We start from the raw sequence: 25,854 nt of genomic DNA on the forward strand, positions 1-25,854 counted from the left end.
TAAATTATAATGATTAATTTAACAACATTAAAGTCAGGATAAGATAGCTAAGCTAAGTGTTGCAATTTCAATTACAAAAATGCACACTTATTCTTCATTTTGGAAGGCCGCCAACTAGAGAATATATTAGGCAGTGAATGGAACTAGACAAGTCATCCAATTCAGCAATTTCTAGCTGGTCAGATATATCTTCAGGCAAATTTAACCTTTATAAGACTTATTCTTCGTTTCTGCTTTATAGAGATTACACAATTGTTTATTTTAAATGAAAATTATAGTGAAAGGGATATAATCTAAAAGTCATTGAAATTTCCATGTCTATCAATTTTAGTTTACATGAAGCTAAGTGAAGGGAATTAATAAGGGCTTAGAAATTCTTCATTCATTTTCAAATAAAACTGTTAGTGGAGAATTATCTTACTTTACAAACCTAAATAGATTATGTTCTTACTGGCAAATGTCCAATTCATTAATTTTTGTCATCTTTCAATTAACTGCGTATTTTTTGTGTCAAATAGAATTTAAAAAGATGTTATAACTATTTTCTTATAATAATAAACTGACCTGTTTTAAAACTATTGGGAAAATAAGAAACTATATTTTAATAGCTACATATAAGCAATAACTATATACTGTATGAATGACCCCGTGACCTCCTTGAATCCTGCTTGGATTTTGATTAGTATCTTTTTTAGGCTTTTGGGGACTATGGGAGTTACCAGGGTGGCTTCCAGAGAAATAGAAGGATAAGAGCCCAGCTGTGTTTGAAAACACAGAAATGAATACAAAATAAAAAAGCATAAAGACTTAGCTACTATTAGTATTCTGACACATTTTCTTCTAGTTGTACATTTATATGTATTGATACACATATGCTCTCTAAATTACATGGATATGTTTCTATGTTTATCCATACACTTTGTGAATACAATTTTTAACTACATAGTATCCTGTCACCTGGATGCTTGGTATTCTGAAGTTCATATTTATTAGAAGTTAGGTGTTTTAAGTGCTTCATTATATTAAATAATGGTTCATAGATATCTTCATGTATTTATCCTAGCACATTGGTTTGAATATTTTCTTAGAATATATTTTTAGAAATAGACTTAGTGGTAAAAGGTATTTGGTCATTTTTAAATTATGTTTGATACACATGGCCAAATTTCTTGAACCTACTTTCAGTATATGAGAATAACTGCACCACTGCATTAATCTTATTTAAAATATATAATTTACCAATTTGCAAATGAATAACACCTCATTTGTTATTTTAATTAATTAGTATTTAATTATTAGTGAGACTGAAATCTTTTTACATGTTTCCTGATTACTTTTTGGGAGACATGTGTATCCATAATTTCTATCCATTTTTCTTCAAAATAGTTTAGTTTTTATAATTGATTTTAAATATAAAAATTAAAACATAGAAATTTTAAAAACTACTTAATCAAATATAACTATCTTTTACTTCACAATTTTTTCCTTAATATTATGCTTAGAAAGGGCTTCCGTATTCCCAGAACATATAAACATTACTTGTATGTCCTTTCTGTGGATTTTATGACTTCCTTTTTTTTTTTTTTTTTTTAAACATTGACCTGTATAGTCCATCTGGAATTAATTTGGGAGCAGGATAAGAGACAGTGTTCTAGATTTTCTTCTCAAATTGTTAAAACTAGTTTTCACAGCAAGTTTTATTGCATAATTCATTTTGAGTCTTCTCTGGAGACTTGGTCATCAAAAAACGTAGACTTACGCTCAAAGGAAGCCAACAATGTGGGAATCTCACCAGAGATAATGACCTGCATTGAAAACTACCATACTTGTGGGAAGAAGGTCCTAATACAGAACCTTATTGGCATAGTTAAGATAATGTTCTTAATAGTGTTCATAATAGACTTAGTTGTGGTATTTGGGGGCCTATAAGCAGATTAGAAACAGCAGGAAAAGGAGATTAAGAAAAGGGCAGGAATTACTGTAATTATTATAGCTATATGACAGAAAACTAAAAAGTAGGCAAAGTTGTATTACTCAGTGGTAGTGTTCATAATGACTACCATGCTATTAAGAAGAAAAGATGACATGATCTTTACACTGTTCTAATTTGATATGGGTCCAAGTAAAGAACTTAGTGATAACTTTAGCATACATTAAAACTGTTTTGCTTGATAGAGTAGAAACTTTAAAAAATAATTAGAAACATAGGATATTAGTTCAAAAATGTTTAAGTACATGTGAAAACAGCATTTTACAGGTATAATCCTCTGCCCTACAACCTAAGGCCACAATAATACAAACAAATATAAAGGTCAAGAAATTGAACAAATCCCTGAGTAAGGAAGGTTTTCCTTGACTAACTTCTATTTTCATACTTAAACTGTGAATATCAATTAGCTCAATGAGGTCTTGCTGATAATGTCAGCTGTCAGTCATTACTAGATGGTGATGTGTGACGTTTGTCAGCAAGCATGGACTACTTGAATGATAAATGAAATAATGAGGGCACAGAAGCCTGAACAAAACTTCATTTCTCACAAATGCCTCTCCACATGGGGATTCTAAATAAGAGAAAAAATACATTAGAATCTGTTCTAATGTGGTGTTTATTTAATACTGTGTCTATCTTAAAACATTCATCTTTTACCTTTAAAATTTTTAAAGATTTTTATTTATCTATGAGAGAGAGAGAGAGAGAGAGAGAGAGAGAGAGAGAGAGAGGTTCCATGCAGGGAGCCTGATGTGGGACTCAATCCTGGGTCTCGAGGATCCAGCCCTGGGCTGACGGTGGTGCTAAACTGCTGAGCCACCCGGGCTGCTCTTACCTTTAAATTTTTAAAAAAATTAATGTAAACAGTAAAGAAAGATATAATATTAAAAGTAAATGATTCTCTTCCCTTTGTTCTGACCTCCATTTATTACATCTATTGGTGACCACTGTTCAGTTTCTCTCAAAGTGTTTTATACATACATTAGTGCTTACCTATGTAGATTTTTATTTAATAAAAATGAGATGGTTTTATTTTTATGATATGTACATTTCTTTTATAAGTTAATAATCTATTAGAGAGCTAATTCTCTATAAATACATATATAAATTTAGAGTGGTAGTCAAAATATCAAAACAAAACAAAACAAAACAAACAACAAAAAAAACAAAACAAAAACAACCATTATAACATGGGCACTGACCAATCAGAATGGATGCTGGATATGGAATGGGTGAAAGGTCCTGGAGGCCCAGTTGTGCTAGGAATTTAATAATTAGAACATGATGGTGGTTAAGTTGGGGGCAAGGGTTAGTATCCAAAGAAGTGGCTAGGGTTGGTGGGGGGAGAAGAACATGGAGGACATGTTCAGGGTATCAGTTGTTTCCAAGTAGTATGGATATCTTTCAGTATTTTAACAATCAGCAGGACCATACTAGTGCACTAGGGTTATACCAATCCTGCAAGTACCTCATTCTGTTTTATGTAGTATACAAGAATAGCACTATAATTAAAAATAATATATTAAATCAGTATACCGATGTACAACTAGGGTGTTTTAAATACCTAATATTGTAAAAAATGCTACAGATCAGAAAACAAAAGCATTAACAACAAAAATAAATTTTAAAAAGAAAAAAGAAAACTTTCATTTGTAATTTGGTAAAACTTTGTGAGGATCTCCATAAGGTCAATGCCTAGCTGTGGAACTGACAACTCAATTTTTATTTCAGTACATATTTCTAATTTGCCCTTTGAAAAAGTTAAATTAGTTTGTATTCACCCCCAAGTGAGAGTCTTTTTCCAATCCTTGGACAATAGTTGACATAATTATCTTGTTAAAACTTGTTTTTATTCAGCTTGATAATTGAATGATTAAAGAAATACTCCATTTTTGTTTAGTCATTTTATATAGGGAAAATCATTAGATTTTGGAGTCTCTTAGGTTTGTTGTTTCAATTTGGATAAATTACTATGAGTCTGTTTTCTCAACTGTAAAATGGAGGTAGTATAAACTTCAAAGTAATTTGGTTTGACTTATTATTTCAGATTAATTTTAGAATAATTTTCTAAGTTTTCTCAAAATTCACACTGAAGTTTTTATTTGAATTAAATTAAATATTTAAATTAAACTTTTTAAGAAGTTTGCCAACACAATTTTTATCTGAGTCCATGGAATATCTATATTAAATCATATCCTGCTTTGTGTCTCTGAATAAAGTGTATTTTTATTTCTTTAGACCTAGCACCTTTCTTATTAGTGTTCTACTAGGTATTTTATGTCTTGTTGCTAGATTTAATGGAATATTTTTCTTTTATATCTTCTGTTCATTCATTGCATATATGAAACTTACTAAATTTTATAATTTATACTACCTTCATAGTACTATGGCCTTATTACTGTTCCTTTACCCTGTTGGCTTCATACACATCATCTATCTGCCTGCTTATCTATATCTATCACCATCATTTGTCAAGATAATGATATCTGCAATTAGTGATATTGATTGCGTATCTACTTCATTCCAATGGATTCATTGCTTATTTTTTCATTTTATTATCTTCTGCATATTTCTATTCTTGCTTTTCTCAGTGATGTAGTTTTTCATTTATGCTGTTCCTTTGTGAGACTGTGAAGCCTTCAATGGAAGGAGTGGATTCCACTTGTGTTTTTGATCCCGTAACTAGCATGGTACCTGATACAGAACAAACATTCAAATGTTGAGTGAATAATCTTGAACTTCAGCTTCAAAACTGGCAATTCCCTTGAATGTCAGATCAATGGAAAGCAAAGAACAAGATAGAGAAGCAGATATGGGTTGAATGGCATAGACACAAGGCCTGGAGGACACATAGGTACACAAGAGATTCCTGTGGAAGGAGACCAAGTAGATAGTTTGGCTTCCTAATCAGGATAGATTCAGAAGATGCCTAAGTGATACATCACTGAAATACTAAGAGTTAACCATCAGGTTTTTCATCCTTTGAACATAAGCAATAAAACTATATTTGATTCCTACTGGCTGACCAGTAAATTCCTTTTATTATTGATCCTGGGACAAACAGAGATAATCAATAATTAAGTCCATGTGGGATTGGGATTCTGACAGGTGGGATCAAACTAAAATCTGCCTTAATCAATATCCCAGGAGAATATTAAACCTGAAATTTGAGTTAAATAAAATATTTTATAATAGATAAATAGATTGATATAATTCATAATGAATTTACTAACTGGTTGAAATTAATGTGTGCCACTAATTGCAGCAGTAATAAAAATATCCCCAGAAATAGCTAATGACTATTAAGGATTTATTAGGTGCTAAGCATGTGATTACCACTTTAAAGAGATTATCTCCCTTAATCCTCAGAGCAGCCTTTTAATCAGGTGTGATTTTGGTTGTGTTTTACAGATGGGAGAATGCATCCTAAAAAGTTTGTTAAGCAGCTTGACTAAAGTCACATACTCTTGTATGTGGTGGAACTCAGTCGCTAGGGACAGCCACGATTTTCAACCCTGACTTTTATTTCACGTGGGGAACTTTAAAATAAATACCAATGTTAGAGCCTTACCTTGGGAAATTATTACCTAATTGATCTGAGGAGAGATCCAGTGATACTGGTGTTTTTAAAAACTGCCTGATGATTTCAACAAGTAGGCAGAGTAAAGGACGACTGACCTATCAAAGCATATTACTGAGAGCTTAGCTTTGCCCTCCAGTTGTACCTTGTCAATACAGAGAAATGATAGTGATATGTAGCTTGAAAGAATAGTTTTAAAATTTATTTTACTCCCTCTATTCTCGATGCACAGTCCTTATTTATGTATCCTGCATTTGCCTCACTGACCTGCCTGCTCATTTATTTGCTTTTGTTTCCTGGAATAGTTCAGTATACATGCTGGGCGATAGGAGGAGTCTTACATTTTGCCTCTGCAAGTGCATTTATGTTTAGATAGGATTGCTGTTTCTAGGCTTTCACTGCTCTTATAAATCTTCCTTTAAATAGTTGTTCAGGTATTATTATAATTTCCTGTATTCTTCCCAGCTACACCAAAGAGGCTGTAGCTGATTTGGTTTTATTAAGCCTAGTTGATTAGGTTTTATTAAATGTCTCATTGTTTTAGTTTTATATAATGATTGGTTTAATAGAGCTTGTAAAAATTGCTGTAGATAATAAGTTTATGGTTCTAGATTTTTCCATGTAGTAAAAAAATTATATAAGACTGGATTCTGATTCACCTTGCTATATTTTCCAGCATAATGGTTTACCGTCCCTCCATTTCCAACCCAAGCAACATTATTAAAGTGAATTATCACAACAATAGTAAAATGGACAAAAGGCATAAACCTACATTTCAAAAAAAGGAAGTAAAAAAAGAAAAAGAAACAAAGATTAAACCTAATCGATTAATTTAAGAAATGTCAATATTATAGTTTTTTTATATGAATTAGCAACAATTTTTCCTAAGCCTTTTTCCTTATAGATATGATTTACATGCTTATTATTTTTATTGTCTATGGTGTCCTGCTAGAATGCAGTCTTCACAAGGAAGGGAATTTTGTCTATTTTGTTCAAGGACATAAGAGTTAAAACCAGTGCCTGTCATGAAATAGACATTTAATAACTATTAGTCAAAGAAATAGTTTACTGAATGTATTCTTTTATTTTTCTTATTTTTTTTCGTTTTGAGGTTTTATTTAAATTCTAGTTAATTAACATATAGTATAATATTGGTTTCAGGAGCAGAATTTCGTGATTTATCACTTATCTACAACACCCAGTGCTCATCACAAGTGCTCTCCTTAGCACCCATTACCCATTTATTCCATCCCTGAATGTATTATTTTAAATCTAAGCATGTGTATGCATGTGTATATAGCATTAACAAAATTGTGGTGAATTGCACACAGTATTATATGACAGGCAGTATAGAAATTCATATAACATTTCTGAAGAGCAATCTGTGAAGAGGTATTTTTTTTTGTTAAATATTTTCAAATTATTTACACCTTTATTTTTAAAAGATTTTATTTATTTGAGAGAGAGAGAGTACAAGCAAGAGGGAGGGACAGAGGGAGAAGAAGCAGATTCCCTGCTGAGCAGGAAACGGGACTCTACAGGACTCTAAACTCCATTCCAGGACCCTGGGATCATGACCTGGGCAGAAGGCAGATGCTTACCTGACTGAGCCAACCAGGCGCCCTCTTTACACTTTTAGACCTGTGTTTTAAGGATTTAATCAGTGAGGTGCCGATCTATAAACAGAAAAGTCTGTTCATAGTATTGATAATTATAAGGAAAACAAAAATAGCTGAATGTTAAATAAAATATAATTTTATTCTTTCAAAATAGACTAAAGTGAAAGCATAGTGATATAATATAAAGTGAAAAATGAAGGGTGGGTAATAGAATATGGTCTCAACTTTGTAAAAAATGATAGAAAAATTATTACATCAAAGTGCTAATAGTCATTATATGTGTGGTGAAAATAAGATTTCTTTTAATTTTTTTTGTAGCTTATGGAATACATGATATTTCTATATGAACCTGTATTTCTTAATCAGAAAAATACTTCATTCATAAAAATTGGTTTTATCATTTTCCAACTCTAATATAACCTTCACAAGGGCAAGACTTTTCATCTGTTTTGTTCACTGGTGGGTTCCCCATGCCTAGAATAATGTTTGGGATAAAGTAACACTTATAAATATTTTTGAATAAATGAATGAATACATAAATGACATACCTCCCTCTCTAAAGGTAATTTTAAGGCTTTAAGTATAAGTGGATTGATTACTTCTTTTTTTTTTGTAGAGTTGAGCACTTAATCCATCTGTTGTTAAATGTTAATTAAGTGCCTGTTTATAGCATATCTTTCTTCCACTGAGGAGAGACTACTTTCTCCTGGACTATAAACATGATCTTTGATCTCCAGTTTCAGTTGCTTGACAGACATGGATTCTAATGTATGTGAGCTTTAAAATGATTATGACAAAAAAAAATAAAATGATTATGATAAAATGTTTTACCTTTAGTAAGTGCTTTTAAATTAGCCCTGTGTCCTGAGGCTTAAGAAGAAAATCATAATTAATCCAATAATTTATGTTATTATTCTGTTTCCCATGGGAAGTGTTTTTGATTCATCATGTAGAGAGGACAAAAGAAGTATAAGAATAATCATGGATTTTGCTGACATTACTATTGGGGATGAGAACTTATTGAAAAAGAACAATCGACCAATAATATAAGACAATACTGTATTGTGCTTCATTTATAATTTATTAGGGAATGTTTTTAAATAATTTTTCCATGTAAACTTATGCAAATAGGTACTTGCCTTATTTAACATTTTATCTTTTTGGCATGTTTTCTCAAGACCAAAATAGGAAGTGAAGGACTTAAGGTAACGCCTAAGGGAATATAATAGTAATATTTATGTTGTAATTTAAGATTAAATAAGATGGTATCAATGTGTACAGTAATATAGCCATTTTACACATACCTCTTGCTTTTTATTTTTCCTCCAGGATTCAGAATTTCCCACAGATATGCAACCAAATCCAAACCTGTATTTACGTAAAGAAAATATTTGTCCAGCAAAATTTGACTACAAGCTGAATAGCATTTTTAGACTTCATGAACTTCCAGTGAGCTGGTAGGATTCTTGATGTTTTATTAATGCTTTTGAGATTTTATTGTCATGTCTAAATTGTGTTGCTCTTATAGCCATTCACGGTTGGAGTGGTTTGCTCTTAGCCTGTCTCCAAATTGCTACTCATAACAGCAAAAGAAACTGCATATAGCTGCTGCACGAATCTTAAAACTAATTGGTTTCAGCACTTGGTGGCAGTGCAGACTAAGTGCACTATTGTGCATATTTATTGTAGAGGTTGTAGTTCAGGCTTAAAATGAAGCATAAATCTTTTCTAGAGAGGTTTGTACGATTTCTCTTATTAAAGATAAGATCTCAGCAACTATGCATTTCATTTGATTATTTTACTTACGATTTTACCAATGTATGTTTTTTCCTCATTAATAAATCATTTATTTTGTTTGTCTTGAGGATTATAGTATCATGAGGCACAATCACATCAGTTTAAAGACAAAACTTATTACTTGGCATTTGTTAAAATGCATTATTTTATGAATCTGCCTATTTATATTAATATGAAACTTAAGTCTTATAAAATTTATGCTATTATTCAGTTTTCAAGAAAAATATTAATATAGACAATCATATGGTATAATATTCCATCTGTGGTATATTAAAATTTTAATAAGTGGTCATCTTTTATATATGATCATGGATATATCATTTTGATTATGTTGTAAGTAATATTATTTTCTTACATTTGTTCATATATTCCCAAGCTTATGTCATCAATATTCAAGAAATTTTAGATTTATAAAAAATATGTGGCAACATAATGTAATTCCTCCTATTGTACTTAATGAGAACAAATGTTGCAGAATAAAATGTTACCAACTCTAATTTTTTTTCCAACTCTAATAACTTATATACATTAACCTGTGGTATTTTTTTTTCATTTGCAAACTTTGCTTTAATGACTAGATATGTTACTTATTTCTATACTTTATTTGTTTATTTCCATGTAGCAAGAATATTTATTGTCTGTGGTATCTTACTTAAGAGTACAGCAGATACGATCTTATCTGCTCTGATCAAAACCAGTAAGTTAATGAACCGAAAGGGTCTTTTGGTAAAGGAAGCCATAAAAATGACACATTCATACCTTAAGTATTCTATTTTGACTTAAAACAGCTCATTTGCATGCAGATGGCAGCCTTTTGATGTAAGGCCGTGGCATTTTCTTTGATTAAGTGATTGCGGATTGGAATTCTATGCCATATTTCTTGCATAAGCTATACCAATAATGTATCATTTACAGTTTCAATTTTGTGATTTTCTTAATCTGAAACAAGAACTTGAGACACTCGGAAGATGATCCTCTCATCTTTCTGTAGCATTAATTTAATTTTCATTGACAGCGGTTCTCCTTATCACACTCATATTGCGTCACCTTGATTAATCTTTGATTACAATAGCAAGCACAACTGGGATATAAGGAGGGTTACTTACAAACTCCTTGGAACTGTGTAATCATGGACCTTAGCTGGTGGGGAGTACCCTGTGCTGGTCTACTTGGGTGTGTTCTGAGAGCTCTGAGCAGTCAAGGTACAATGAGCACAACTAATGTATTTTACAAAGAAAATAGGAAACGCTGGTCAATTCAGCAATTAAGTAGAGATTAAGGGAAAAACTTCTATTAAATGAAAATGAAGAGAAGATGAGGAAGGGGGTATGTTTAACTTTTAGTAAAAGTCAAACTCTGGATTTCAATTTAATTTATTTTCAGCCTTTGGAAAGACAGCTGCCCTGGTAACTAACTATTCCTGCAATCCAGGGAATAATTTCTCTGTCACAATCTTCACTAGTTAGCCCATTAGGAGAGAAGACTCTAACATTATAAGTTAGGCAGTAAAAAAAAAATAAGATATAAAAAAATCAATCACTAATGGAAAGAATAATCACTAATCTTCTAGAGTAACAAAACTCAAAGGAAGATTAAGCTGTGACTTTGGGACGACTTATTTACCTGAGCCTTTTCTTGCCTGTCTTGCTCATTTCCAATTTGTCTCAGTTGCTACTTCCTTATACCACGGGTTCTTCATTGTCACATGCTTGTTTCTCCTCCCACTCTTATTTTACTTCTTTCTCTATACTCTCATTCTATACTACATCCTTCACTAGCCATAATATAAAATTCAGTTGTAAATTCTCAGTGTTGCTCAATTCCATATTCTCTGTTAATTTTAAAACCAAATTACTTCCTGACCCCACATACACACACAAAGGTTTGGTACTTTATGGTGTTTTTAATGTTTATTGATGCGTGTATATATTTCTTTTAGGAATAAAGAAAAGGCTTTTTGTTTTATGAGTAACAATTTGTTTTTGTTTGTCAGTTACCATGAAGAGAAATTAAGTTCTTCTTGTGTTATATAGATTCCTTAACTTTATCAAAAAACCAATAATAATGATAATAAAAAAGTATCAATAATAAAAATAAGCATCTATAAATGCCAGAATTCTGCTTTATATATGCTATCTTTAACCCTTGTATTTCTCTAGGGTATTTAATATTTTCCCATTTCTCTCTCTCTCTGTTTCTCTCCCCTTCTCTGTCCCTCTCTGTCACATACACACATACGTACACTTACAAATGAGGCTCAGACATTTTGAGAGTCACAGAGAAAGAATTTGTATCAGATCTGGTTAACTCAATAGCAAATCCCCAGTGAATAAGACATGAATTACTTTAAAGAAAAGTACTGAGGAAATAGTGTCTATTTTTACAATCAGGCATACAGATTTGGCAGTAACATACAACTATATAATGTATGAATTTGGCCAATATCCTTCCCCCCTTTTAATTGCTTTAAACTTAAATATTAAAATAATTAATTAGATTGTGTTTATATGCAGAATTTGTTAATTATATGTTCTTTCCTTGGAAAAACAGATTTATTAAAATGTATTTTTACTATGTTTTTCTAACAAGGTCAAAATAAAATAAATGCATTTTAAATTCCAGATAATTTAAAAATTCTTTTTTTAAAAAAAGATTTTATTTCTTTATTCATAAGAGACACACACAGAGAGAGAGAGAGAGAGAGAGAGAGAGGCAGAGTCAGAGGCAGAGGCAGAGGGAGAAGCAGGCTCCATGCAGGGAGCCCGATGTGGGACTCAATCCCTGGACTCCAGGATCATGCCCTGGGCTGAAGGCAGGTGCTAAACCGCTGAGCCACCCAGGGATCCCCTAAAAATTCTTAATGTCTTACTAATTTGCATTTTTATAGAGTGAAATTTCATAGGTTGAAGAACCAGAAGGATTTTAAGTCAGATTAGGTAAGGGAGTTTTTAAACTCTGATTTAGATAGATATCTTTTTCCTACTTTCAACAGGATGGTTCCTATCAGCATAGAAAATGTCCTTCAGTAACTCCCATTAGTTAAAAAATACTTTTTTTGTCTTGAGCCAACAACAACCCACCACACCTATGCTGTTTCCTCAGGAGCTACTCTGCTCATTTTTATCAAAAAAGTTTGGCTGAAGTGCTGATGAAACTAGCATCCTCTACATGTTCTTTCCGTTTTCCTCTTCAGTGGAATTTAATTTCCCTTCTTTCCTCTGCCCTTTCAGTCATTTGCTCTTTCAGTGCCCACCACCAGTGCCGCTCAGACATTTTCTTTACCTCTTAGGTCGGTCAGTACAACCTACCATGCCTGTTTTTCCCTGACTCCCATTATTAGTATGGTTCTGGTTTTCCTGCTGACTCTCAAGCTGTCCTGCTCAGCATCCTCAGGGGGCTGTTCCTCTTTTGCCAGACTTCTGGTTGATAGATTCTGTTTCCCTCCACTCCTTCCTGGCTCAGCCCTATTACTTTTTCTTCTCATTGCTACACTTCCCCAGGTGGCCTCTCCCATCCTCAAGCTATAAATACTCTCCATATGGTAATAATCCTCATGGTGATATCTCTATCATTGACTTCTCTCCTGAACTTGTGTATCTAAGAAATGTCTCCAAATTGTCATGCCTACAAAGAATTCTGTTTTTTTTTTTTTTTTTCCTGTCAGGAAACCTGGTCTTCTACTCTTCCTCATTTTTGTAAAAGTAAACTGTAAACTTCTGTGAATTTACTCAAGTTAAAGGCCTAGGAGTCATTGGGATTGCTAATTCTCTCACCCGGCACTTCCCAGCATTAAATCTACTAGTAAGTCTGATAGGCCTTCCTCCAGAATGCATTTACATTTTTCTATCTCTGACACTACTGCAAAAGTTTGCTAATTCACCCTACCTTACCCTGTAATAATTCACTCACTTCACAATAACCAAACAGATCTTTTAAAAATGTAAACCTGATCATTAGATTCCCTGCTTTAAATACAATATGTCTTCCCCGTTGTTTTAAAATAAAATCCAAACTTCATCCTGTGGCATACCAGGTTCTGCAAGTTGTCTCCTGCCTACCTCTCTCTGGCCACATGGTCCCTCACACTCCCTGCCCAGTACCCTCTGCTACCTCAATCTTTCACTCTTTGCAAATATGCCACATTTACTCCTGACCCAGGTCTTTATACTAACTCTTCCCTCTACCTGTGTTGTTACATCTCTCATTTTTGCATGTCTGGTTTTCTCATCTCTAATATCTCCATTCAAATATCACCTACCCAGAGAGGCATTTCTTGAAAAATGTAGCTTATACTTCTTTCTTTACTCCCCCAGTCACGCTTAATCCCATCATTCTACTTTATTTCCATCATGTTTCTCTGTAGGCATGCCATGCAGCATAAATTGTAAAGTATTTTATGAAAGTAAAAAAAAGTTCATGAAATGTTAGTGTTTTTCTAGTTTATGTATAGCAGGGATGGGCTAGATACTCACCAACCCAGTTTTCTCTTCCTTGGGCCCTGGAAGATTGTATCTCCCAGTCTTCTGAACTAAGCTAAGTTGTATGATACTATTTCTGACAAAAACCAGTATACACCACTTCTAGAAACAAACCCTAAGGCTTCCATTGGTATTATTCTGTCTCTATCCTCATTTTCCTAAGCTAGAATTAAAGGACTTTGAGAGTGATGAGCCACATGCTAGAAGGAGCTTGTGTTCTTGAGTTATCTGTTGCTTGGTGAGTTCCCAGCCTCCATCAAGCTTTGTCTGTGGTACTACTTTAATGCACTATATATCTGCAAAAATAGATGAGTTAGGCTACATAAGGTGAATGAAATAAAAATTTAAAAGCCTGGTAGTACTCTTATATTTATTCATTCAAGAAACATTTCTTGAGCATTTGTCAGGCACTATTGTATTGACTAAATACACAGAAATCTGCTCCTAGGGAGCTTATATTTGCTGTAAGGAACAAGGAATAAACCAATAATGAACACATCTATGCTTTGGTGTGGTTGATGGCCATCAGTGCTGGCGAAAAACAGCAGGACACAAGGAAATGGAGTGCAAGGTGGCTTCAGGTTTAAAGAGGGAATCCAGGGCTGTTCTGAGATTTCATAAAATAGGAACCTGAAATGGATGAGGAAGTGAGACATGAAGAGAACTAAGGATGAAAATTAGAGTTGGAGGAACAGCAAATGCAAAACCCTTATAATGGGAGCATGTCCAAAATATTCCAACAAGGAGACCAGGATAAACAGAGTAGGTGAGCTTAGAAAACAGGAGGAGAAAATGAAATTAGGTACTTGGGGACCAAAAGGGGTTTGAGTTAGGGGCCTTCTAGATGGTAGTAAAGAGGACATTGAATTTAATTCTGAGAATGCTGGAAAGCTATTGGAGGATTTTGAGAATTACTTGATTTGATCTACATAATAATATCACTATGACTGCTGTGTGGAAATTAGACTGTCCTAAAGGGTTAAAGGTGGATAGAAGCTGGACAACTAGTTAGAAACTATTTCAGTAACCCAGGAGAGTTATGAAGATTTTCTGGGCTAGGATGACAATGGTGTAGAGGCTAAATGGTGAAAGATTTTTATTTTTTGATGAGAAAGTCATCAGGATTTTTTTATAGGCTAGATGTGGGGGTGAGAGAGGATTTTAGAGATGAGTCCAAGGTTTTTGGTCAGAGCCAATGAGGGTACAGTAGCCATTAATTTTTATGGGCAAAGCTAAGGGAAGGGAAATTTTAGAATCTGGAGCTGTGTATATTATGTTCAGGATGCCTATTAAAATTCCAAGCAGGTTTAGTTGTGAATGAGGCCCCTTAAAGTGTGCCGTGAACATAATCATAACTGTGTGTATGACCTGGCAAGTGGTTAGGTTCATGTCAGTACTAGTTCATGCACTTTCATGGAAGCCAACTCTAGAAATAAATAATTAAAGATAATAAATAAAGTAACTTTAAATGCCAAAAAAGGAGCATTTAGGAGTATAATTTTTTAACATTGGTCAACAGAAAGCTTAATTTCTCTGATTGTTTTGGCTATAAATTATATATGCTTATAAGAAACTGCTAGTTATGTTTTAAGATGTAAATTTGCAAATTAAATATGAAGTTATTTTTATACCTATAAATATAACAGGTATTTTATAATGTATATTTATAATAAATTTAAATGATATTGTAATTGTTATGATGTTTATATTCTCCAAATAAGTAAAGAACTTGCAGTTTCTTGAAGCTTCAAAAAAATTTTCCTTAGGAGGGTAATAGTTATATACAGATAAAAATGTCTGTAAGCATTACTTATACGTAGTGTACAGAATAATTTAAAGTAGTTTTTATACTATGAACATATATCCTGCTAGTTTTGTAGTTTCCTATCAACTTAATAAGGTATTCAGTTAACTTCCATTAAATAATGATAATATTTATGCCATTACCTTTTAAGAAGGAAGAGGTACATGAATTTACAGTAAATGTAAACATACATTTTAATGACCTGTTTATCTTTTTGGGTGTGTTCCATGAATAAACATATCATCTAATTAGGAGATTAGATTTTCAATTTATTTCAGATTGTCTTCAGTGCCCTTGAGTGTATCTGCCTTTAGCTTTAAACTAACTTTGTTTAGACACTTTGGGTTTGTTGAACAGCTGTCATCTTCCAGAAGGTGTTCTGATTTGTTTTTTGGGTCAACTTACAGCTAAAATTATGGAAAGATCTTTTCATTGGTTACGGATGGTGCACAAAGCATTTTCAGTTCCAATGTTTTGTAGATTCAGAGAGAAGACAGTTGCCCTTCTGGGGCAATAATAGTTTTTCATTCTGTTTTAATTACATAGATCCATAGTAATAACCACAGTGACTTACAAGAAGACATTGTTGAACATATTATAATTATATATGGCAATTATTTGTAGTACCAACAATGTATAAAAGTCCCACCTATTAACTAAGGTTGGTAAAAATAAAACTATGACTGTCTCCCTTAGGACATACATAGTTTCAGTTTTTGGAGCAGACAAATCATTCAGTTTTTGCATAAAACTTTTTCTTGAATATATTATTATGCTAAGGCAAGTCAAATTTCCATGAAATGACATTGCAGTAATAATATTCCAGTAAATATGGAAACCATCTCTCACTTCACTTTCTTGCTTAGCTAAATGCTGGTATTGCCTATTACCTACTGTATGATAGGGAAATAAAAATTAAAAATAAAAGATATGGAGAATGTCAGGGAAGGTGGTTTAGAACAAGTACCAATGTACCTCTTTATTTTTAGCATTTTATTTAGTATTTCAAACTGTATTATATACATACTTAAACTCATAATTCAGTTTACATAATTAGAGGTGGCAAGACTTGATGAAGTATGAGTAGTCAGTGGTTCCAGCAGTTTCTTTCATTACTTGGTGGATTGCCTCACTTAAACTTGCCAAGACCTTATCTTTAATACTTGGTAAAGTTGTTGCATGTGGAATGGTATCTAATAATTTATTTTTTCTTGCTATTCACAATTGTATGGTGAATGGGTCATAAACATTAGTGCTTGTGCCGATGGGTTTAAATCTTAAACAATTTCAGCAATTTAATATGACCATGACTAGCTTGATATCATCATATTCATTTTGTATCATTACTTTTTTATATCAAAGGTGTTTTATAATCTAAGAGCAAATAATAGAACTTTTTATTAGATTTATACACCCAACATATTGAACAATATTTATATCCTGAATTCAACTTTACTGACATGATCTCAAAGCAATGACTTAATTCAGAGTACCTCATAAAATAGGACATTCCAACTTGCATGTCTTGTAAGTACCTTGAATTTAGTAAGTCTCCAAGCTAATTCCCTTTTCCACCATCATCCCCTTCCTCTCCAACATCACCTTCTTCTTTCTCCCATTTTGGTTAGTGACATTGCCATCTATATAGTCACTTAAGATGATCTGTGAATCTTGAGTCCTTTTTACCACTTACTATTATATTCAGTCAGTCACTTAAGACTGTGTATTCTATATCCAAAATGAGTTTAGCAGCCATTCATTTGGTCAAAGCCCATCATCTATCACTAAGCTCCTCTAACAGCTTCCTCTTAGTCTCTGCCTGTAATTGTCCCTCCAGGTAGAACTTATCTCCCTCTACTGCCATTGTAATAATCTTTCTAAAATGACATATTTTATTTCTGCTTTAAGATCTTGAATTGTATTTTAAGACCTCAAGACACACTTGGGTCTTCCCAATCTAGCTCCAGCCTATTTTTCTAGCTCTGTTGTGCCCCTTGTCTCTATACCACTATGTTCTACACTCAGTGTAGACTTTTCACATGTTCACGTCTTGGCTCACATTCCTTTGTCTGGAATATATGTACTTAATTTTCACTATTTGCAAATACTCAAGCAACCTAAAAAAAATCATTTTCTATAAATCAAACCTCCTTTCTGCTCTCTTGGTACTAGATATAGAATATAAAGGCACATATGTCCTGTTGAATCCCATTATGTGTCTCTGTCTCCCAATCTGTCATCAAGGACTCTTGAGGGCATAGATCATGTCTCATTGTGAATAACACCTGACATGTAGGAGGTGCATAGTATGTGTTGAAGGAATGAGTTCATGGATTTGAGTGAAAATATTATGTGCAGTCGTAAATCTCTAGCTAACTTTTAAAAATATCTTATCCACTTATAATCTAGGTAGCACCTGATGTCACCTTGTCCTTTAAATTTAATTTTGCTTGACTGTCCAGTGATTTCTGTGAATGCCTGTGATCCAAGTTTCCTACTTAGAATCATACTCTGTGCAAACAGAGCAGCTGTTTGCAACTCTCACAGTTCCTAGAGTGACTTTGGTCATGCACTCACAGCCCAGTTCTCTCACATTTGGTGGGGGATACAAAAGAGGCTTCTTTAATACAGCTTGCTTTATTTGCCCAACACTGGTTTCCTTGCTCTTGCGTGCCTGTCTCCTCAATAGTCAGCCCCTCATCCTCATATGTACTTTTTCTTCCCAGTTCCCAATCATCTGATTTTTAAAAAGTATTCCTAACACACTCACTGGATTCTTGACTCTTCTACTTTTCCCTCACATACTTTGCTTCTGAAATCTGACAGCTGAGTAAATTTTAACCCTGACCTTTGTGACCCAGAACCTGTGTGTTCACTCCGTCATCTCCCAGATCTATTCCTTAGATGTCCAACCTGGTTTTCCAGATTTTTATCCATTTGAGGAACGAGGGTATTCCTGACAATCTGAAGAATGCTTTCATGAGAAAATCGAACAACAAATATATATTTAGAATATATTGCCTGTTCTTAAATGATTCCACGTACTAAGGACTTTTCAACTGATAAAGAATATGTGAGAAGGAAAATTAGGCATTCTGGGTATTGCCAACATATGAATGTCTTAGATATGGGGCAGGCAATAGTAACAATATAGTCAAAATCCCCCTTTTTTTCCAATGAGATCATTACTGAGGAGGAGGTGAAATGATTTAGTCAAGGTGAGGGACATGATTGGGTCACATTGCTAAAATGTGGTGCTAAATGTGAAGGGAGAATAAGTTGTTTTCAGTTGGGATAAACACGCCCTTCCGCCTTGATTTTCTTCATTCCTTCAATACTTATATACTACATTTCTACCATGTATCAGACTCTATTCTAAACATTGGGGATGAAATGGTGAGAGACAGAGAGATAGATTGATTTATTTCCATGTTTCTATCATTACAGCAGTAAGACCTAGGGACCTAATTATTGACTGTGAGCCTGGAAGAAGTGGATGGTAGAGGATTGATGTTATTTTAGGCATTAGGGCAGCATTGTGGGGAGAAGGGCAAAAGGAGTCCTATTGTCATATGTGGCAATAGAGATTAAATAGCTTGAATTTACTCTGAGTGTTCTCTCTGAAAATTTTCTCCAAAAGGTACTGAGTGCCTAAGTAAGGATTTGGGCCTTTCCAACAGTCAGTAGTTCCTGATCACATCAGAACAATGTCTGGAAATTATAGTGGAGCTGGGAGGAAGGGAAGGTATGTTTAAACAGTGTGTGTCAAGCATAATGAGAGGTATGATTTATGATATAGAATGAAGGCTTTTTCTTTATAAATATACAATAATTCTGGGGAGGATAGGGAGAGATCTTTTCCAAAGGAAAAAAGTAACTAAATTTCTGATCGCAATATGAGTTCTAGATTAAAATTTTCAAACTTGTGGTATCTGAGACAGTTCTTACAACTGCCATTGCCATTGTGTAGGTTTTATCATTTTAATTCTATTGCATTAAATCAGACTCATATCAAAGATTTCTCAAGGGGTCTAACAAATTGATGGTAAGTTGAATAATACTTATCTTGATTTACTAATAATATTGAACAGTTCTTGAACTGATAATATTAACTGCATGTGAAATTATGTTCTAGGAATAGAAAGAATTTATCTGTATTTGGTTTACGTTTATGCTTCTGGAAATGCAAATAACAAACATATCACTTGGTGAAACAAAAAATTACATCTACTTGTAAAATTTTCCATCTTTTCTTCCTAATATTCTTTTATTTAAAATAGTCAGAAACTGCTATAATAACGCCAGCAATTCTCCAGAGGAAGCCAAATGTCCTGTATATTTAAAGAGGAAGAATGATCGATAAATGACTCTATCACAATTTCTCGGTGTAATTTTGAGAATTTTTTTTTCTTTTGGGAAGAGTGTACTGCAGTAGACTTAAATCTAGTTGTCTAGTACATAACATAGATTTTTTTTTCCTTTTGTGCTTGGTAGAAAATTTACATTTATTTGTATTATTTTGGTACATATTGAAAATAGATATTGGATTGATTATACTAAATCCTTGTTATTCTGGGAAACTAATATTCTTGATGTCAATTTTTGTTGCTAGCTATCTTGAATGTAACTATTTTTCTTTTTAAAAAGAAACCAAAAAGAGAAAAATGATGAAAATCATTAACTCACAGATTTAAGTATACTGAATTAATCCAAATGAAATACAGTCTTAAGCTATACATGATTTAAGAGTTATGTGAATTTATTTTTGTTCTGCTGGGTATTTCTGGAGTGGTTTTTTATTTACCCTGGAGTAGTACATAGTAAGTAAAATACTTTTTTTTTTTTTTTTTTGCATTTTAGAAATTTTACCTCCTTTATACAAGGAGCCACAGTAATTTGGTTTTCATTGATTACCTACTGCAAAGTCATTTAGTTTGAAGTTTAAACTTTCAAATAATAGGCTAAATAAAATAATGGTTTATGAACTAGTCTTTCTTTACTGTAGATCAGCTAACATTTGTTCTTAAGTCTTGGATGCGGCCCATACAACAATACTCAAACTGAACATCTATTGAGGAGTTGAGCCAATCACAGTAGTAGAGGCTTATTGTCTCAGTTGATCCACATTAAAATTCCTTAATATGGCACTTGTTTTTTACCTATTTTACAGTGAAGGAATCTGAGATTTCAGAATGTTTAGCACCTTACTCTTCATTGATTGCTGTGTCTTTGTTTCACCTGTATTCATGATTTGTGTGAAACTTTTTGTGTTTAAAACGCATAAATTTAGGGACATAGTACAGGTTAGTGGTTAAGAGTACAAAGGCTAATGCTAGCTTTGTTCAGATTGTGAGTCTAGTACACACCTACCCTGTGACTTTGAGCAAGTTGCTTAACCTATTTATTTTTATTTCTTTGCAGTAGCCCTATGACCTTGGACAAATGATTTAACCTCTAATTCTAGCCTAAAAAAAAGAATTATTATTTTATCCCATCCCAAAGGGCTGCTATAATGTTTAAGTGAATTATTATGTGTAAATAAATAACTCAGGATGTTATAAATTCTAAATGTTAATAATAAATAGCTTAAAGATCTAAGAAAAGGGGCTAAATTATATCACTTCCATTAGGAAATTACTGATGATAGAACAAATTTTATAATTTTTGGTAAGGAATACTCTATTCCTGGATGGCAGTTTTCTGAGTTTATCGAAGAATTTAGTCATATGAGACTCAAGACTTTAAAAGGCATTTTTAAAGATTATTTTACCTCAGTAGTTTAAGGAATTAAGAAATATCATGATCTTACCAAACCTGGTGGATACAAGTATACCTTCACTTGCATTCTGCATTATCAAAAATTATTTAAAGCAGTTAAAATATACATTTAATACTGTAATTAGTAAAATTAAGATAACTAGTTAAAAAACATAAGTAAAATTGGAATGAAAGTTTTTTATTTTTTAGGAAAAACTCAGTTTTTCCTTCCTATGTAGGAAAAAATCCAATTCTTTCTACCATGTATTTCTTCGCTACTGTGTGTTTCTTCCCCAAGTGCCTCCTTTACCTTTATAGAGAACACTTCACTTCTGACAACTTCTGGCCACAAATTGTGTGAAGGTTTCCCACACAGCAGGGAATTCTCTGTGCTACCAGATGCGTGTCCCACTTCAACTCAATTCTGATACTCCCTATTTGAAGATATATCAGATTCCACAGGGTAAGGTTTTAGTCCTACAAGACTAATTTTCCCTCAGTTCTCACACCTACCCGACTCCCCACTTCAGATACCAGTCACAAACCCAGATTGTTTACCTGTACTTTGACTGACTGGCTCAGGTTCAATTAATTTGCTAGAACAGCTTATAGAACTCAGGGAAATACTTGTATTTAGCAGTTTATTAAAGGATATGATAAAGGATACAAATAAACATCCAGATGAAGAGATATATGTAGGGCTGGCTCTGGGAGAGTCCTGAGAAAAGATTCTGTCCCCATGGACTTGGGGTGTATCACCTTTCCCAGCATGGGGAGGTGTTCACCAACTTGGGAGCTCTCTGATCCCTAAGCTTTTGAGATTTTATGTGGCTTCATCATGTAGGCATGACCCATCATTAACCCCATATTCAGCCCCTCTCCCTTCTCGATAGAATAGGGGATGAGGCTGAACATCCCAAACTCCTAATTATGGGTTGGCCCTCATCCAGGAGCCATCCAGGGGCCCAGAGTTGCCTCATTAGAATAAAATATTGCTATCACCCAGGAACATGTGTTCCTAGTGTCAGGAACTGGGGTTGAAGACCAAATATTAGAGCAAAAGATGCTTCTAGTTTTCTTATCACTTAGGAATTTTCAAGGGCTTTAGGAGCCAGGAACCAGGGACAAAGACCAATATATATTTTTTATTATCTCACAATTATACAAAATCTATATCAAGTGATACCGACCATTTTCTAGAGATAGATCATAATTTTGATGATGGTTTTAGCAGTCAACCTATTTTAAAAAAAGAAAAGGTCCACAACCTTTACCTTCTCACCTTTAGAATCTAAGAAAAAGAAGACATTGAGTGGGATATTCAGCCTTTGTCTTTAAACTGTAGGTTAGCTCGTGTTAAAGAATCAGTTCCCATTAGGAGCCACCTGCCCTAGAGTTGACGAACCTGGTTCCTCCCGTCTGGGGAAGATCCTACCTATCCTGTCTAATTTGATTCTGATTGCATCACTCCATTCTAAAGAACTTTCAAAGAATACCCATTGTCCACAGGAAAAAAAGTTTAAACTCTTCCATGAAACTCCTAAGACCTTTACTTATCTAGTTCTTGCTTACCCCTTCAACTCTTTGTCTTTACCTACTATACTCCAGATGTTTCAGCAGCTGGACCTTTTCACTTCTCAGAGGCTGAAACCAAAAACATTACGTTCTCTGTGCTGATTGGACTGAGCTATCTGATTTTGTTTGTTTTCTGTGGTTCGGCTGAGGTCACTCACTCAGCTGTATTCAGCTGGTGGATGTAAAGTTCCAGCTGACATGTTTGATGTTTTGGTCTCCTTTTCTCCCCTGCCCCTTCCTGTCTTCTCCTATTTCATTTTATAGGATTTCTTTGTGTGACTCCCATTCCTCAGTATGATTTCCTGGATTGTCTTACAATATGGTAGCTGGCTTCTAAAGGTTAGGAAACAGAAAGAAGTTTGTGCTCCTCTTAGTATCTGAGCCCTGGGCCTGTAAGTCCCAGAGTTATTTTTGTTAAATTCTATTGGTGAATCACAGGGTAGCCAAGATTCCAGGGGCAGGAAATAGATACCTTTTGATGGATGGAGTGGCATGTGCACACACTGCGAGATGGACTTTTTAGACCATTTTTGAATGTTATCTACCCTACTAACCATACTGATTTTAATTAATTACATTTATTTCCTGAAGCATCCTTTGTCTTGATTTCATGTGTTACATAATCTGCTTCAACTGTCTAAAGCATTTATTATATTCATAGTTACCATGTCCTTTAAAGAAGCCTTACTTGACCTAATATATTTAGACTACCTTCCCCTCCCCGTGGAATCCTATAAGTGGTAGTGATTTTTTAAATCAAAGCATATATCAGTTACGTGCTTAATGTATGAGTATTTGAATCTCCTGCTGCTTATCAGCTTCATGGGAAAAGATCCAGGCCTTCTTTACCATAAAATCCTAATGCATGTATAGTTTGTGACATATAGATGTCATTTAAAACCTAGTTGTTGGAGGAATGAATGAACAAATGCATGGATATTTAGAAAAAAGGAGAGTTTGCAGGTTTACTGGCCAAGTCACATGCACTAGATATGGAGGATTTTTAAGGACTCTTCCGATAGAGATATGAGTTAGCCAGTTTCTCATCATTAGATATTTTTTCTGTAATTGCATCCTGTGCCTTGTGAAATTTTAATGACACAGACACACTATATATCTGTTGCCCTGTTGAGAATGCAAATTAGGCAATGGGTGAAGTTATGTCAGTGTTGATTCTCTCCAAAAAGAAGATGGTTGGGGTTTTGCTCTTTGATTGCCTTCTCTATGCATATCACCATATTACTTTCACAATGGTTCCTTTTAGGTCTCTTCATTGAATACATAAGAAATGTCATGTTGACATATTATCTTAAAGTACATTTAAAAGAAACCACTTTGGAAGAATGTTTGATGGTGAAACCACCATTCCCATTGGTCCTCATAATTGTTCTCCACAGGTCAAGTTCAGGCCATAATGTCAACGAAGTATTCTAATGTGAAATTGGCATTTTCTTTTTGGGGAAGGGTTTGTGAAAAGTCTGAGGACCCATTTATGGGTGCCATGTGAATGTTGCAGAGAAAGCTGGGGGACAAACTTCCCTTGTTTAGAGGAAATTTTCCCATAGTTTAGTGCTACCTTTAAAAATAAATCCTAAAATAACAATTTTGTGATAAGAAATAAAGGAAATTTTTAAAATAAAAGTGAAATAGTAAAACTTAGAGGTTTACAAGTTTAAAAATAAGATGTGATAGATAGAAACAAAAAACATGTTTAAATTTCAATCAAGGAAAAATTTTAAGAAATAAAGATGAGAGATATTAAATTAAAAACCTAAAAGAAGAAGCCATAAAGTAGAAAAGTTAAACTAGAAGGTTAAAAATAAAAATGGTTTTCAGTGTAAAAATGAAGACAATTAGAGGTGTTTCCTTTATGTTTTTTCTTTATGGATTTTTCTTTATGCCTTATAAACAGTAATATATGTCGGGTAAAGATAAGGAAAATCAGCTGGAAATAGGGAGACTAAGGATAAAAGATACAGTGAGCCAATTGAAGTTGAGGAAAGGAGTAATTTAAAACAACCAGTGAAAATCAAGGCAATTGGAAATCCAAAAAAAAAAAAAAAAAAAGGAAAAAAAAAAGCAAGCTGCTGCTTCGTGATAAAATTGTACATTCTATAAAGATGTCAGAAAATAAGTTTGAAAAATTGGGGGAAATGGAGAATGTGTAAAATTTCCAAGATAGGGGCCAGTAAGGCTGAATCATAGCTAAATGTCCCTATGAAGATGTTCAAGATGCACATTTCTATGAGAGCCCAGGCACGAACCACCCTTTACTTCACCCTGACCATCTATCAGTGAGACACAGACTTGCCCTTGCTGGCAAAAAATTCAGACCCTTTGGACATATCCACAGCAGTGTGCTCACTGTTCTGCAGTCTTTCACCCTCAGAATTGCTCTACTGCCTAGATAAATACTTATTTCCATTCAAAGAAGAGCATTTAAGCACTGGTGTGCATTTAAAAGTAAAATATCATTTGTACCATAAACATTTCAGAATTCCTTCCTATTTATAGCGGCATGTGTTTTGTATCAACATCCTTCTGCTTGACAACTATGACCTTTAATGTCACCAGACAATATAGATTCTATATATTAGAGATTTAGAGTGTTATACAAATGGAAAGGAGGTGTCAATTTCAAATGTACAGTGTCAAAACTACTAGCTGCAATTGAAATTAGATTTATGTGTGCACATCATATTTTCTTATACAGTTATACACGCAGATATAATTTTCTTTTTTTCTCCTTTTAAGTTATTTGGAGAGTTGAGTAGAATTCTGCTATGCTATGTCTTGATCATATCATTCTACATGACTTTCTTGACCACATAAATGTATTTTATTGGTCTTTCTTGTATTTTGAAAGGTTGTGTAGTTAGAATATTGGTATGGACAATGTGGATCTGTCATCAATAGTGTGTTATGTAAAACATAAAGTAGTGCTTGTTTAGTTAGAGTGAAAGAATTAATGATAATAATGACAGTTTCTTCTCTTTTTTTTTTTAAAGATTTTATTTATTTATTCATGAGAGACACACAGAGAGAAAGAGAGAGAGACTGGCAGAGACATAGGCAGAGGGAGAAGCAGGCTACATGCAGGGAACCTGATATGGGACTCGATTCCCACCCCCCGCCCCCCCGCCCCGAGACTCCAGGACCATGCCCTGGGCTGAAAGCAGGCACTAAACCGCTGAGCCATCCAGGGATCTCCAATAATGACAGTTTCTAATTGCAGGAGAAATCACTAAGTATTT

At 33.7% G+C, this 25,854-nt stretch overlaps 1 protein-coding gene across 4 annotated transcripts in view; it reads left to right on the forward strand.

Moving 5' to 3' along the window:
• The window catches only part of SPAG16 (sperm associated antigen 16), a 938,011-nt gene that overhangs the window by 133,721 nt on the left and 778,436 nt on the right, over window positions 1-25,854 (forward strand). For all 4 annotated transcript variants that reach the window (XM_041737393.1, XM_041737392.1, XM_041737389.1 and 1 more), the window contains one exon: window positions 8,519-8,646. In XM_041737393.1, coding sequence (XP_041593327.1) covers window positions 8,519-8,646 — 128 coding nt within the window. The remainder of the gene's footprint in view (window positions 1-8,518; window positions 8,647-25,854) is intronic.

This window comes from Vulpes lagopus, chromosome 22 (genome assembly GCF_018345385.1).
Source record: "Vulpes lagopus strain Blue_001 chromosome 22, ASM1834538v1, whole genome shotgun sequence".
Classification (NCBI taxonomy): Eukaryota; Metazoa; Chordata; class Mammalia; order Carnivora; family Canidae; genus Vulpes; species Vulpes lagopus.